This window comes from Prinia subflava, chromosome 15, assembly GCF_021018805.1.
Source record: "Prinia subflava isolate CZ2003 ecotype Zambia chromosome 15, Cam_Psub_1.2, whole genome shotgun sequence".
Classification (NCBI taxonomy): Eukaryota; Metazoa; Chordata; class Aves; order Passeriformes; family Cisticolidae; genus Prinia; species Prinia subflava.
The window spans coordinates 13,921,921-13,938,028 of NC_086261.1; the positions used below are offsets into that span (position 1 = coordinate 13,921,921).

Genomic DNA, 16,108 nt, shown 5'->3' on the forward strand with positions numbered 1-16,108 from the left:
AGCACTGGACACTGGTCTTTTGTTCACTGCTTAGATCTCTTACCGTGCAAGGAGGTTTAGTGGATGCTTGAATGCTGTGTAGAACTGTGACTTTAGATGCGAGTTTTGAATGTTAGTTTTTATTGGCCTCTAAATTGTAGGTGTGTCTGAAGATGTTCCGTTCTTTTGAGGCAGGAGAGTATCAGCTGCTTTCTCCAGACTGAGTTTTAGCCTTGTTTCTTCTGTGGTACCAAAAGCTTACATTTGAGAATCTGTAGTGAGTCCTTTTCATAACTGCATGTGTAGCTGTTAGGTTACAGCTGTTAGCTGTTTACAAAAATAAGTAGACATTTATGGTGGTTTATATCTTGTAGACTGAGGTTTTGAGACTTGGGCACTGTAATGCAGATGTGGAGCGATTACAGGAGAGGATCTAGTCTCACTTCTGCTTTGCTTCTGATTTTGTTTAGATGTGTCAGAGTGGTGTTTGTGTTGTGCTGTCAGTTGAAATTGTATGCTCAGGCTGAGGAGTGCAAAAAGTGATTCAATGAAAGCAAAAGGAATTTAAATTTTTCAGAGTGAACAGTAAAATACTGAAGCTGTTCTGAATAGGTTTAACTGAACGTCTGCTGTTTGAATAGGTACCAGACATGGCGGGCTACCCTCACATCCGTTACATTTCATCGGGATTGGATGGAACTTCATTCAGAGGCCCTTTCAGGGGCAATTTTGAGGTTTGTAATAGCATAAAACTAGATATGTGTCAAAATGTGTCATGAGGGAATATGGGGGGGTGTATGATAGAGATAGTCCTATATATAGATAGAAAAGAACCATAAAGAAAATGCTCTTTACTTACAGAATGCCCTCACCATTGTGGAGTGGGACAAAAGCATTTTGAAAAGGTGCCCTGTGGACAGTGCAGGTTAGGTGGCAATTACCTGACAGTACATCTTGCTCTGCCCACCAGCCATCAGTTGGACTGAGTAGTCCCATGACATTCTGGGAGAAGGCAGTGGTGTCTCTGAACTGTGCCAGGATCCTCCAAGTGAGGCTGAAACTTGGCCACACTAACAGTGCTGTCCTGTGTATAGTGCAGGAATTGAATTGGAGTAAAGGAAAAAAACCAGGAGAACAGAAAAGGTATCAGATGCAGAGAGTTAATGACCTAGTCCACTGAAAACCTCTTCAGTGACATCTCATGGTTCTAAGAAACTTATTGCTGAAATATAAAAATAAATCAGTCATTGTATTTCAACTTAATGGTTTTTTTCTTCAAAGCCTTAATGACTGTTAGAAAGCAAATATTTACAAAGCATACTTTAATTGCCTTTTCCTCATTAGATACAGAAGTATGTGTGAACATACTGATAGACATTCCTAGCAGACAAACACTCATTTTTTGTAGTAAAATAGTATTTCCCTAGAGCTTAAAATACCAGACCATGTTGTGTGGGTTTTTCTACAGAAGCCCATCACTTTTCCCACACAACATACTCTTTTTGGCTTTGCTTATATTTAATTCATTCAGGAAATAAGAGGTTTTTAATTCTAAAAATGAGAATGGGTTAGGATAAAATAATACTTCCTCAATGTAGTTGAAATAATAGTTTTTACACTGTTTATTCCTTCATGATTTTTAGGAGCTGATTCACTTGGAGGAACGACTAGGCAATGTTAATCGTGGAGCAACACAGGGAACTATAGAAAGATGCACATATCCACATAAATACAAAAAGGTGAGGATTTCTCAAATTGTGGCCTGTCTGTGATATTTCTTTGATCTTGTAATAATGTAATGGTTAGCTTAAATCTGCAGAAATGTCAGCTTCAAAGAGGGCATGTTTTCTGTATCTTGAAATTTCAAGGATTATAAACAAAGCTTACAATGCCACTGGTTTCACAAGGAAAATTTAAAATTAGTTCCTTAGATAAAGAGCTACTGTGACGTGATAAACAGAAGCAGTTTGATATGATTAACTTGTCCAGCAGTTACGAGCAGCCTTGTGAATAGTGAAATAACTGCTGGAAATAGCAAACAACAGGGTTCAGTGGTAGCTCTCAAACTAAAGCTTTGTGTTTGCAGTAAACAGTTCATGGTCTTAGCTGCTTGGTATATATCGATTTAACCTTTACTTTGAACACATGGGGAAGACTGAACACCAGGAAGTTTTGAACTGGGGTACTCAGTTTTGATAACTGAGGTTGTCTCTCAATTGGAGTTCAGTCTATGATAGTATACAATCCCATCCACATGACACTGTTCTTTCATACTTGGTAAATAGTGACAAGACCCTAGGTTGAAAGGATTTTTGTTTGCCTCTACATGATTGAAATTAGGATAGTTAATAGACAGTAAGTAAAAGGACTGGTTGCAGCACTATGAAATTAATAGTCCAGTAGGCTTTTGTAATTAACAGCAGTTAAATCTGAAATATCTGGCTTTTGCTCCAAGTGCTGGTTTTTGATTAATTTTGGTTCAAATACATTTTAATAACGATTACAAAATGTTTTCAAAGAAATGTATTGAATATGTATCAAAACAGATTTTACTCAGTTTGTCAATAATGTCATCTCTACTAATAAGGTAACAACTGATTGGTTCTCACAGAGGAAACTGCACTGCAAACAAGATGGGGAGGAAGGAACAGAAGAAGACACCGAGGAAAAGTGCACCATCTGCTTGTCTATATTGGAGGAAGGTGAAGATGTCAGGTAAATAACACTGAGTATCAGAATTTAATGGTATTGTTCTCCCTGTGACACCACACTTGAATCTGGTGCACTGTTTGCTTGCAGTACTGCTTAGGTTAAGAGTTCCAGGTAACTGCTGTCATTGAACTAATACAGTAAAACAAGTTGCAGTGGAGAATACACATTGTTCAGTCTGTATTGACATTAGATAGAGTGTAGGTTATTCTATCACAGTCTGCTATAGTTTGACTGCCTGTGTTATAACATGAGCCCAAACTGATGCCCTGAATTAATCAGGACTGTCAGTGTCCCTGAAGTAATGCTGCTTAAACTCCAGCAGGTTTAAATAGTCCAATAGAGCAGAAGGCAGTCGATGCTTGACTTCATTGCCCATATCCATTTCTTTTGGAACTAAACAGAATGCCTGTGCAGCTGGAAAGGCTGTGAAACCTGTGGGGAAACAGCAAACAGACCTCAGTAGCAAAGCCCACATTGTGTTTTTTCCAGTGGGTTTGTTGATGTGGAAATGCTTTATTAACACTAATGTTTTTGTGTTCTGATGACAGGCGCCTTCCGTGTATGCACCTTTTCCACCAAGTGTGTGTAGATCAGTGGCTGATTACTAACAAGAAGTGCCCCATTTGCAGAGTGGACATTGAGGCTCAGCTGCCCAGTGAAAGTTGACACTGCTTTCCAGAACTCTTGTCCTCCCTCTCGCTCCCTCTCATCCTTCCTGGTACTGCAGTCAACCAAAGATGGCATGACTTACCTGCGCAGATTTGGAACATTGACCCAGAGTGCTGGCTCTGCTATATGGTACAACTAATGCTAGACCTACCCTTCATGTAGAAGACAGTTGAGTTTCAGTGTATTTATAAATTTGTTTGTTTGTTTTACTTTTTTTTTTTCTTTAAAGTCATTACTGTATTTTTGCATGGTCCCTTGTATTGCATTTGTTTGCACATATTATGGGCTTTGTGACCCCAAACTTGCAGGCGAGATTAGCTGCTTTAGTAAGTAGAATTGTGTGGTCTCTTTTTTGGTTTGTTTTATGTAGTATCAAGCTTTGAAAGTATGATTTCACTCATTACTAACCTTGAATTCCTTAATTTAATCGATCATATATATTTTAGTTAAAATGTATAAAGATCATCTAGAAAAGGATAATATTATGTATTGAGACATTCCTTAATTAGGAAAAAATGGCTGCTGTATATTTACAAGATCAGTTATGAGTCAAATAACATCCTTAATACTGGGAACAGAATTTGAATTATATTCAGTTTGACTGATACATATAGCATACTCATCACCAGAGTTTTTTGTCTGATTAGATTTTTGTGTTTGTTTTTAAAATTTCAGCACAATGCAGATATATTTGAATGTCAATATTAAACATTTAGACTGCTGTTCAGATTGTATTTATCATTTTCTTCAATGTCTAGAAATTTGAATCCCTAACTTAAATATATGCTGCTGTGAAACAGCTCTTAGTGAACACTAAATGTTGATTTCAGTTAGCTGGATTGTAGATACTTGCAGATTGAAAGAATTATTAGAGACATGGAAAAAGAGCTTAGAATCTGTTTGGTCTTCTGCTAACTTAAGTTGAAGTATCTGCGCACATTGAGGGTTGGTTTCTTTGGGGTTTTTTTTTTTTTTTTTTGGCTGTGTTTTTTTGTTTATTTGTTTGGGTTTTGTTGATTTGTGTTTTTTTAATATAAAACCATTCAATAAGGACTTAAAGCTGCAGGGTTTTTGTTTGGGTTTATATACATGAATTCATAGAATTTCTAAGAATTCCAGGCTTGTCTTGGGATTTTTATTAGATTTAAAGTTAATAAAGTTAGCTAAATCCACTTGTCTCTTGTTTTTATTTTTCATTAGTAAGTTGAAAGCCTGTAAATTCCTGTAGAAACTGAGACACAAATTGTGTGGTTCCCTAGTTTTTGCCTTGATCATAGATTCCTTCTTTATAAATTACCAACAGTCCATCACTGATTGAAATATTTTCTATAGTTAAGATTTGCTGCATAATATAGTATATAGAATTAAGTTATAATGTACTAACATTTTGCCTTTGAAGGAGGTTTTAATTCCTATCAGGATTCAAGTTGCTCATCAACATTCTTTCACATCTGATAGATATAGTTTATTTAAATGTGCTCAACATTGCAAAATGCAAATGTACAAAAACGTTGAGACAGTGTTACTGTCATTCTGGAAAGGATGTTCCTTGGGGATCATATATGAACATGTCAATTTAGCTTGCATTAAGCCACCTGCTTTGTAAGTGGATTGAATAATAAATACCTTCAGTTTCTCTTGTCTTTGTCTTTCATGATCAGATTACATGTAAAATGGTTTACAGTAAACGTAGAAGATAAACTGTTATGTTTACACTAAAAAATCCATTTATAAATATTACCTTATCTAATTTGATGCCTGTTTCTGTATGGTTAAAGCTGCTTCCCTTTATTTTTTTTACCTGTTAGTAGTAGCATTTGCGAGTACAGTGTCTATTGCTGGCAACAAACTCCACACCTCTGGCACTGAGGCTTTAAACAGAGAGAAATTTTATTCCAGCATGTGAGAGAAACTGACCTTTCCAAGCTTAATTGTATTGCTAAAACTGAACTTAAAACCACTTTGCGCTTGTATGATGGGGGATACGGGAGAGAGGCAGCACAATTGGACTGCTTCAAAACCTGACTTGGGTTTATGTGAAAGCTTCTTGAACATTTTGACTGTAGGAAACTGAAAGTGACTGCAGAGTTGAAGCTGCATTAATTTAGTCATTGCTAAGAATGAATAAAAGTAACTGAAGGACTGAACAGACACTTTGTGTTTTCCAGTGACTTTGAAAAGAAGTTAATTGACCACTAATGCTTGAGGACTGATGATACTGGTTTCTAAAAGTTTCCAAGAAGGTACTTGAGAGATATGGGACAAAACCCCCAGGGCCTCTGAAGTGACTGAGACCCTGGGTCTGTGATAGAATCTATTTTGGCTTCCTTACAGGACAAAGAAGCACAGGTTTGGGGGATTTTTTTTTTCTTTTTAAGGAAATATTTTATGGGTCTAATTTGAGTGCCTGGTACTAGAGGTATTTTAGTGATCCATGAATTGATTTGTTATATAATAGCTACTGATACTGTCTTGCTTTTTAATGTATGCATAACATTGTAATGTGATGCTGAACACTTAGGTATTTGTCAGGAATCAGTGTTCTGATCTTAATGCTATTGCAGGGGCTAAAAAGCTGCAGCTTACTTCTGTTCCAGAAGGTTGTGACTTAACCATAGTTTAAGGGAAGGAGAAGGAATAGGCTTGTCATTTTGAAAATTTCCACCACTTACTGTGCTTTATATGCTTAGATGCATTGCCTTAAGTTTTCTGCAGCATCTTTGAAAATAAGATTCTCAACAGTATGCATCAAATTACTTTTCATATAAAATTCCATTGTCAAAAGAAATCCTTTTGTATGCAATAAATAAAATGTTAGACTGGTATCATTCAAAATCTGTTTCTTTTGCAGTTTTTTCCCCCTTCCCTTGTTTTGCTCTTGAAATCTTGATCTGTAAACACTTCTGTTTACACGTATTAATTACTGCAGGTACTGCATAAGAAAAACTCTTAGGGAAGGATCAGCGTTTAGCTGAAGTTAATTATCCTGCTAAATGGAGTTATCTGGGACCTTCAGTGCTGATTTTAAGAGACTGGAGAAGAACTGTAAGTAAACTTTTCTGTCGGTGTAGGCTGAAGTTCCTGCATCCCGAGACTCGTTATGAGCCCCTGGTGCCTCAGGGCCGCTCCCCGCGGCCCCGGCGGCGCTCGGGTCCAACCCCCGGGCCCGCGCTCGGCCCGGCCCCGCCTGAGGGAGGCTCTGCCCCGCCGCCCGCCGGAAGCGCCTGCAGCCGTTTCCTGCTGAGGCGGGGCCTGTGCAGGCGGACCAATCAGACGCGTGCATCGTACGAAGTTGTCCAATAGTAGCGCAGGACAGGGTTTAAAGGGAGCCGCGGCAGCATGAGGGAGCGGCCGTCGGTTTGGCTGGGAGCGGAGCGGTTCTGTGCGGAGCGGCGGCAGCGGCCCCCCTTCGTGTCCGTGCCCATGGCGCTGCCGGTGACGCGCCGTGCCCCTGTGAGTACCGCCACGGGCGGCGGGGGACCGGGGGGGCCTCAGAGGAGCAGCCCGGGGGGGCCTCAGAGGAGCAGCCCGGGGGTCGAGAGAGGGGCCGCCGGGGGCCAAGGGGCCGCGCCGTTCTTTACCCTCAGGCGGGGCGGGGGCCGCGGGCTGGCCGGGCGGGGATGGGAGTGGGGGCAGTTCTCGGCCCTCAGACCGGCCGGGCCCCCCCCGTACCTCGGCGGGTGCGGCGGCGGCCGGGCCGAGCCCTGCCCAGCGGTGGGAGGGGGCTCCGTTATGGGCAGCGCGGGCGCTGCTCCCGGCCCGGCCTGGCCTTGGCCGCCCGCGGCTCCCCCGCAGAACAGGGGGGAGTGTGGGGGTGGGAACACTAAAGCTGCATTAGGGGGAGGTGTAAGACGGGGCTACAGGAGCCTCTGTTCTGTGGTGATTGTCTAATGGTTTAAACTGAACTCTACGAAAAACATGAAGCCTGGTGCTCTCATTTCTGCGCATAACAAAGAATATTAATCTGTGTGTGCAGCATGGCTTTTAAATTTATATGGCCTATCGGTAACAAGGAATTTGGTTTATGCATCCTCTGGGAGGCGCTGCTAGAGTTACAGAGTGTGAATATAGTAGAGTTAAATAGGCAGGTGAGCACTCTGACCTTAAAAAGCTAGAGAGTATGAGATAGTTTGTATTGCTTAATTTTACAACGCCGTTCACAAGTGCAGTGCTCTGAACCTGGAGAGGAGGCTTCTTCCTCTGAGCGTATGTGACTGGCTAGGAGGTAAAAGCTGGTTGAGTAATGCATCACAGGCACGGAGGTGCACAGGTACAGTGGTGGTAGGTCTGTAGGAGTCAGGTATTGGAAAGTTGTTGGTCTCTGACTCAAACTTTTGCAATTTTATCATTTTAGATCGCAAGAGGGATGGAGAATGCTGTGTCTGACCTTAGAAGTAAAGCGAAAACTCACGGGACTGGCAAAAGGGCTGCTTTAGAAGAAATAGGAAATAAAGTTGCAACAAGAGGAACACACATATCTAAGGTAAAAGAACATTTGAAATCTCTGTATGGGAAGAAGTTAGATTGCTGCTCTATACTAATAATAATTGTTTTCACAATAGAAAACAGAATGCCCCAAAGCATCCATAAAGCCTGTAAAAGGATCTAGCAAGATGACAAATGGAACTGTACTGTCTAAAGCTCCAGCTGCTGTAAATCAAGCAAACAAAGAAACTGATGTTCCAAAGGTAAGAAGTTATGATACTGTTCCAATTTTAAATCTGATTTGCAACTTTGAGCTCTACCTTCACAATAGTTTATCTGTGGCTGTATCTCACTCCCCTGCCAAAAAAGCAAAGCCTCGGTACTGAGGTTTTGGCTTAATGCAGGTTGCACTTCAAGGCTGACGTTCAAGTGGCAGAATGAGCTGGTGAAGTACTGCATGAAGTTTCTGCTTTAGCTGGCAATTAGTAGAACATCTTGGGATTCTATCTTTGTGCTGTCAGTGAAAACTTCCTGCACTGGAGCCCAAGCTTGGTTTCCTCTTCCATCTAAAGAAATTGCATTAGTGACTGGTGAAATATGGAAGCAAAGGAACATTGAAATTTAAATGGTAGATCCATAAGATGTGCTAACAGATATGATCTGTTCCTTAGGTTCTGTCTCCTGTCCCTATGGATGTATCAATGCAAGAGGAGGATTTGTGCCAAGCCTTCTCTGACGTGCTGCTCAACAACGTGGAAGACATTGACGCAGAGGACTGGGAGAACCCCCAGCTGTGTAGCGACTACGTCAAAGACATCTACCTGTACCTGAGGGAGCTCGAGGTGAGCTGGCCCGGGCTGCGGGGGCGCCGCGGGGGCTGACCGCGCTGACCTGCGCTGACCGCACTGACCGCGCTGACCGCGCTGACCGCGCTGACCGCACTGACCGCGCTCTCCCCACAGCTGCAGCAGTCGGTGCGGCCGCACTACCTGGACGGCAGGGTGACCAACGGGCGCATGCGCGCCATCCTGGTGGACTGGCTCGTCCAGGTGCACTCGAGGTTCCGCCTCCTGCAGGAGACGCTCTACATGTGCGTGGCCATCATGGATCGCTTCCTACAGGTGAGAGCTCCTTCACTCATGCCCAGTACTTAGTCAGTTACCATGTTTGTGAAGGGGTTCAGGGTTTCCAAAAACCTGACAATCTACAAAATGTGCTCTGTGTTTAAGAGCTGTTACAGTGCAGCATCTTAACTCTGCTGCCTTCTTTGAGCCTGTCATTATACAGACACCTTTGACTAGAGTGAAAACCTCGTTTATAGGAATGAACACTGTCATGCTGGGATTCTAAACTGATAAATATGAATCTAACTATCTAGAGTTTGACACTTCAGGGCCTGCATTTTAAATGTCTGTGTTGCAGAGTCATCCAGTACCTCGCAAGAAGCTTCAGCTGGTGGGTGTAACAGCACTGCTTGTAGCTTCAAAATATGAAGAGATACTGTCTCCTGACATAGCAGACTTTGTTTACATTACCGACAATGCCTACACCAGTAATGAAATTAAAGAAATGGAGATGACTATTCTTAAAGAATTAAACTTTGACCTGGGGCGACCTCTTCCAATTCACTTCTTAAGAAGAGCATCAAAAGCTGGGGAGGTTGGTACTTGTCCTCATTTTCTGGCACTTTCCTGTATCGCTAAAGCCTCTCAGGATGGCTTCTGGTGTTTTTATCATGTGATCTTACCTCCTCCAGCTTAAATGCTGGATGAAGAAATGCTCAGCTCTGAAACTCCACCGTGTGGAGTAAGAAGACAATGTCACTGTGGCAGCCAGTAGTATTTCACATTTCTATTTACTGAGGCCCGTGTTCAGCCTTAGTGGCAGCAATTTTACTGTTAAACTGAGAACCCTTGCTTTTAATCTCTTTAGTCCTGATCAACAGGATACTTTATTAGTGAAACACTAGCAGCATTGCAGTTCTTTGTATCTTCTGGTTGCAAATATTGTGTTATTTAAGAATCAAAAGAGAAGCTTTCTCTATGGCCCAACCCTTTTTTTCTCCTCCTCAGTAGTTATATTCAAATGACTGTCCTCTCTTGAAGTGGGCTTCAATTACCTCAGCAGACCACTGGGTAACTCAAATAAGGTTTTCCTTATGTTATTTTACACATTTCCTCCTCTAGTTTGCATTACAGAGGCAGCATTAGTGTCCCTAGTTGGGCACAGCAGTACCTGATACTGCAGTTTTCTGTTAAAATCCCTCACTTGACTTGGTGTCTGAATTCCAAATGCCTGCTGGTCTTGATTTGGAGAGGGATGTCTGTTAGAAAGGATGGTCCCTAAACTGTAGTGAAGATTTTGCTATTTTTGGTTCGTTCTTGAACACAATAACAATTCTGAGTGATTGTGCTAAAGTGGAACTGTGGATTAACAAGCTCTCAACCTTCCAGGCCGACGCTAAGCAACACACTCTAGCAAAATACCTGATGGAGCTGACACTGATAGACTATGACATGGTTCACCACCGGCCCTCAGAGATCGCAGCTGCTGCGCTCTGCCTGTCTCAGAGGGTTCTGGGGCACAACAAATGGGTGAGCATTTTAATCAAACTCCTTCTTCACTCAATGGAACTGAACCAATAAAGAACATGAAAAATTGTGCTTATGTTGGTAGTAGTGCTGGTGCTGGAATGGTGGTTGGACAGACTGATGCATAGTGGCAGGTAGAAAAAGGAATGTACCAGTAAAAACTCAATTCTTTTCTGTGCGAATACTGGGGTACAAAAGGATTTTTCTCATGAAAGCATTGAATTACTGAAGGCTACGCTGTAAGTAAAGCTAGATTTCCATAATTCCTGCATTATATGTAGGGTAGTGAGGTTGTGGACCATGAGTAGTGAGCTGTAATTCAGCTGCTAGTTAATTTTTTTATGCTCTGTTCAGTCCAGAAGCATGGTCCTTGAAATTGATGTGTTCAGACTTCTGCCCATCAGGTTACTCTGGATCTGTCATTTAAACTGACAGCTACGGTTTCCAGCACTTGAATCAGCTCAGGGTGTTTGCTGCCTGAAGTGAGCGTGCCTCGAGCAGCAATTCCCCCCTCACAGATCTCAAGTTTGTTCCTGTTCTGCTGCAGGGTACAAAGCAGCAGTACTACACTGGCTATGCAGAAGACAGTCTTGTGATGACCATGAAACACATGGCCAAGAATGTGGTCAAAGTAAATGAGAAGTTAACAAAATACACTGTAAGTATAACTACTTAAATCCTTTCTCTAATGTTTTAAAAATAGCTTTGCTGCATATTGTGGCTCCTTAGGTAAATACTCCCTATGTTAACTTGAAGCATATGCTGTTCTGACAAGCCTCTGAGAGGCTCTTGCACTAATGTTAACAGCAAAACCGTTTAGACGAATTGTGCTCTTGCTACTTTGCAAAGTGGTTCAGTGCAGCCTTATTGGTTTGCTTGTTTTCCAAGCAAGCAGGCAAACTGACCCAAAATTATTTGCTTAAGGCAAAAATACTGTATGTGTGAAACTTGTACCTGTGTTCTCTGCAGGCTATCAAAAACAAGTATGCAAGCAGCAAACTACTGACCATCAGCACCATCCCTCAGCTGAACAGTGAGATCATCAAGGACCTGGCTGCGTCACTCCTGTGAAGCCCTGGGCAGCCAGGGCCTGATGGGGTGTGCACTTTGTCTCTCTACTGCTTTTGTACATAGCATTCCAGCCTCCCACAGACAGTTCCGACTCACACAGAAGGTGACATTTTAAATTGCTTTGTAATACAGCTTTCTATCTAAAAATAAAACTCCTTTCTTTTAAATCTTGAGAGTGTGACTCTTTAAGGTACAACGTACACATTTGCAGTCTAGTGTCCGAGTGGAACATTTGACTAAGTAGGTGATTGTTACAACTTGCAGTTAAATGGGCTTGATTATTCTCTATGGCTGTTTCCAGAGAGAATCTCCAAGCTTCATATATTGCATTATATTTATTAACTTATTTTCACTCTAGGCTTAAAGAGGAGGCAGACAGTGCATAGTTTTTGTTGTACCTTAAAGAACACTAAATCTACTTTTTTTCAGTGCCTTGTTCCAAGCAAGTATACTGGAATTTATTTCTTTGTTTGGAGTTAGCCACCTTCAAGTTGGGGAAAGATGTAGGCTGTCTTTAACAGGTATTAACCTTGTAAATCTTTGTGTTTCTGTGTGCTTAAAATAAGGGAGCTAAGGTAGAACAATTGGACATCTCCTGTAATGCTAACAGCTGTGCAGGGAATACAGGTGGAACTGAGCCATGAGACCTTTTGAAAGCAGCTCAGCTCTTGAGACCTTCTCCATGTCCTGAAAAGAAGCCCCTTAGGTTTTTCATTACCTGTTTGCTTGCCCACATCTTCTTTCCCCCCCTCGCTGCTCCAATAAACCTCTACCTGGGATTATGGAGTCAAACACAGGATAAGGCAGTTCTTGTCACTTCCTTCCACTTTGCCTGCTTTTGTCTTTGTTTCCAATCTAAGTGTCAGTACCTGTATGCTCAGGGAATACAAGCATGTAAGTAATGCAACTTTCTGTCTCAATACCTCATGTATGTCTATTTGTTAAATTAATCTTGTATGAGTAATGTTAAATTAGACCATTTGATAGTCTCCAGGTTATCCTGAACTCAGTGCCTCCCTTCCACACTCAGCTCTTCTATCATTGCTCAGCATCTCCTCTTCATGAGTGTGCTGGCTCTGATGTAGAAGGCAAGAACACAATCTACACAACTCAGTGCTCCCCTGGGACAAGTAAGCCTAGCACTTGCTGCAAATAGTGAATATTCTGAAAAATGTGCTTCATTCCTTGGAGTGAGGTCCTCATTTCTGGCTCCCAGAAATGGCTTCTACAGAAGATGGAGTTTGTGTACCTAAGTTAGGCAATGATTTAGGAGGGAGGGATTCAAGATTTCTAGCTACATCTTAAAGCTTATGCAGCTTTTTAATACCAAGATATGCAGGGCTTTTTAACTGCTCTTGACATGAGAGAGTGAAATGCACAGCACTTCAGCTGGACATACGGAAAATAATTTGGTTTGGAGTGAAGGAAAGGGTTTTTTCTTTAGAAAGCAGTGGAGTAAAATCCTGAAGCCAGTGTTGTGAAGGGATCTGTTTGTATATGTGGGAACAAACTGTACAGAGAACAAACCTGTTGATCATTCTGTGTTTTATTTTATGGAGGTTCAAAAGGCAAAGCAGGAATTTTCAGAACTGCGGGGCAAGCAACAGCCACACTGCTGGGGGAGGCAATCAGACTTGGGCAGTAATACCTGTGCTTTTGCTATTTAAAAGGAGGAGTAGTGCATATCTGTAAGTACCTGCCTGGCATAAAAATTCTAGCAGTACTACTTCATAAGAACAGTAAACTACTGCATTATACATTTATACATGTTTCTATCATAACCAGTTTTTATATACAGTATATTTCTGTAAATGTACAGCTCGCATAACTCTGCATAATCTCTTCTATAACAGGTAGAGTATTAAACATAAATCCAACATGGGCCAGCCACATTATAATATAAATCTTGAAGGCAACATTGTTTAGCATACAGTACTATGTAATTTTCTGTTTTAAATTCTTACAGTGCCTGTTGGAGTCCCTAAACACACCTGCAAACACAAACCAGTTCCATTACATCTCTGTACAGAATTAAATAGACCATCACAGTAGTTTTTTAGATGGCAATATCCCAAATGAGCCTAAATCTTTTTGACATGTAGCAGCAGCATACTTCTTAACATGTTCTCCAGAATGATCTGCATTAGAGGAAATGTGCATTTAATATTATCTTCAGTAGATAATTAAGAAAGTTGATATTCAGCTGAAGGCACTTATTAAATACACCCCTTCTGAAGTCCCTGGTTCCAGACTGCAAGTCACCTGTTTCAGGAAGATGGTAGGTTTGAGCATTCTTCACTTACCAGGTGTTAAAACCAGGTTTTAAATATAATAAATAATTGGTCAGTTCATTGCTGTATGGTGCTGAGACAAAGATCAAAGTCTGTACTGTGGGTAACTCTTCCTGCTCATACACAATTTACTGGTGAAAATACTGCTGAGAGTGGCAGACCTTGGAAGAACAATGTCCTGAAGGCAAGGGAAAACATCTTCAACCACTGGTACCTTTACACCAAATTTTCTCTGAGAGTCTTTTAAATCTTGGTGACGTAATTGTTGGGGAACAGACCTTGTTTCCCTCGTAGTCTTCCCGTCCACCAGCCAGAAGGATCTGTAACAAGGACAGCAAGGTAAGAAGGAGGGAGGCTCTGGAAGCCTTTCTGTGTACCTGGTGCAACCTTGCAAAGCTGTGCTAATCCAGAGAGAGCCTTCTTGGGAAGAAATGAGGGGACAGGATTTTGGAGTGTGTTCATCTTTTGACCACATCATTTTGCCTTGAGGAGAGTGCTTTAGAGACCTAGAACTGGAATTGGTTAATTCCATTTTGCTTCTTGTGCTACAGCTTGGTTTAGGCTAATTTTCCTCTAAAGCCAGTGACAGAATTACTGTCTCACTGAGTTAGAGCCCTGCAGTGCCAGTGACAGGTCTTTGGTCTCTGACATGCTCTTGAGTGAAGGGGTTGGACTGGAGTAGAGGTTTCTCTCGCCCTGAGCCATCAGGGAAATCTGCCCGCCTAACAGAAGATGCAGTGGGGTGGCTCTGGGATCCTGCCCAGCCCTCGCAGTGTCCCCACGGCCCTGCTGTGCCCGTACCTTCCTTGACGATGTCGATGACGTCGTTGGCGTTGAAGCTGAGCTCGTCCGTGTCCTGTGCATCGTACGCGTAGAGCGCCCGGCACTGCGGCACCTGCGGCTTGGGCTTGGGCTGCGGCTTGGGCCGGCCCCCGGCCGGCGGCGGGCGGTTCGATGTCTGCCTGCGGACACTGCGGACAGCGGGCGCGTGGGCCTGGGGCTCGGGGCCACACCTGAGCTCACAAACCCCTCTGAATTCATTTTAAAGAACATCACAGAACAAGGGAGCACACATCTTCCTGAATGTCACAACCATTAACAGTAGCAGTGCGAGACTTCCCTCTGAAAGGGACAGAGTCGCCATGTGTTTCCTGTGGAAATGGATGAGTAGGAACTTGCCTACAGCAGTTCAACTGCTTAGGAGATATTTAGTGTCCAGGCTGAAATGGAAGCGAATGTGCACATGCAGTTCATGCATATCTTGGTATCTACACAGCTCAGGCTGTGTCTCTCCCCTTGCCCCACTGTCACCAGTGATTTAGTTTTTAGCATTGAAAACAAAGTTCTAGCTCACAGGTTTGCTACTTTACCATTCTTGTGACTAAGCTGTAACAGAGACTCGCATCTCTTTTAAGTTGCCTCAGATTCCAGGGCCATCTATGGACTTGTTCTGTTACAGCCAACTCTGAAGCAGCAGGGGAGATGCTGCACAAACTGTCACAGCTGTGACCACTCCAGAGATTAGGAGGGGGAAAGAGGGAAGAAATGCATTTTGCCAGCTCATCAGCTAATAAAGGCTGGAAGAGAGAACAGGTATTAGACTCAGTATGTCGGTTTAAAATTAATAATATATGTGCTGAATGACTAAAAATGTAATGATGTGGAGGAGAATGAACTGTGATCACGTCACATAATGCCAAGATAACATAACACAGCTTTTGCAGAACACGGTTATGGTTACTTACATGAAAGTCCTAGGCTTAATTTTGTCAATACACCTCTAATTCTAACTTTGTAGTCAACTGCATCAGAATATAAGATTTGAAATACGGATTATAACAGCACTTCAGTTCTCAATCAGTCTATGAGGAGAGAGATTTTTCTCCTGTTCTTCAGCATCTCAGGATAGGAGACGTGAAACCTAGATCTATGTATGGAAATGAAGGAATTCAGCACAAGACTTGGAAAAATAGCTCAGCTTTTGTGCAGCTACATTAGAGCCTACAGTATCTTAAATGAGATGTTTTGCTGCTGGGAGGAACCTGCTGCTTTGAATCTTGGTCTTGTACTGGATTATTAGTACCACTGCATCCTTCTTGGCAGCTTTGCTAAAAATAAACTTAATTGCACTCCTTAAAAATGATACCTGCTTATATATGGCTGTGGTTTTGAGATACTAAGTTCACATCTCTTCTAGCTCGCAGCTTCCTTTTGAAAAAGAACAGGCACAGAAGTGTGTCTGAAATCCACTGGTGAATACAGTTACGTTGTTTCTTTTCAGTGTACTAAAGGAGCTCATAATGCTCAGGAAGGCAGCCTTGGGAATGTCACTTTCCTTAGGTTTGTTACTGCTGCAGAACACCTGGCATC

The 16,108-nt window shown here is 42.2% G+C and overlaps 3 protein-coding genes across 7 annotated transcripts in view; 2 read left to right on the plus strand and 1 right to left on the minus strand.

The window, feature by feature from the left end:
- RNF111 (ring finger protein 111) overlaps nt 1–6,187 on the plus strand; it is a 44,779-nt gene extending 38,592 nt beyond the window's left edge. For 2 of the 4 annotated variants that reach the window (XM_063412872.1, XM_063412873.1), the window contains exons 11-14: nt 621–713; nt 1,623–1,718; nt 2,567–2,694; nt 3,240–6,187. In XM_063412872.1, coding sequence (XP_063268942.1) covers nt 621–713; nt 1,623–1,718; nt 2,567–2,694; nt 3,240–3,357 — 435 coding nt within the window. In that variant the 3' untranslated portion in view covers nt 3,358–6,187. The remainder of the gene's footprint in view (nt 1–620; nt 714–1,622; nt 1,719–2,566; nt 2,695–3,239) is intronic. The other 2 variants (XM_063412876.1, XM_063412877.1) reach the window with 1 other exon arrangement.
- Nucleotides 6,188–6,658: 471 nt separating this feature from the next.
- On the plus strand, nt 6,659–11,614 carry CCNB2 (cyclin B2). The gene is made up of 9 exons (XM_063412878.1): nt 6,659–6,813; nt 7,715–7,843; nt 7,923–8,048; nt 8,457–8,627; nt 8,748–8,906; nt 9,208–9,444; nt 10,239–10,379; nt 10,924–11,034; nt 11,346–11,614. Exons 1-9 carry the CDS (start codon nt 6,700–6,702, stop codon nt 11,445–11,447), a joined length of 1,290 nt encoding a protein of 429 aa, XP_063268948.1. The 5' UTR covers nt 6,659–6,699; the 3' UTR covers nt 11,448–11,614.
- Nucleotides 11,615–12,977: 1,363 nt separating this feature from the next.
- Nucleotides 12,978–16,108, minus strand: part of MYO1E (myosin IE) — a 78,092-nt gene continuing 74,961 nt past the window's right edge. For both annotated transcript variants that reach the window (XM_063412871.1, XM_063412870.1), the window contains 2 exons: nt 14,540–14,709; nt 12,978–14,058 (listed from right to left, as the gene is read on the minus strand). In XM_063412871.1, coding sequence (XP_063268941.1) covers nt 13,982–14,058; nt 14,540–14,709 — 247 coding nt within the window. In that variant the 3' untranslated portion in view covers nt 12,978–13,981. The remainder of the gene's footprint in view (nt 14,059–14,539; nt 14,710–16,108) is intronic.

Bases quoted from the DNA above. Each gene is read 5' to 3' on its own strand.
- CCNB2 (XM_063412878.1), top strand. From the start codon at position 6,700: ATGAGGGAGCGGCCGTCGGTTTGGCTGGGAGCGGAGCGGTTCTGTGCG. The intron at 8,628-8,747 runs GTGAGCTGGCCC...CTCTCCCCACAG, and splicing joins TGTACCTGAGGGAGCTCGAG to CTGCAGCAGTCGGTGCGGCC. The intron at 10,380-10,923 runs GTGAGCATTTTA...GTTCTGCTGCAG, and splicing joins TTCTGGGGCACAACAAATGG to GGTACAAAGCAGCAGTACTA.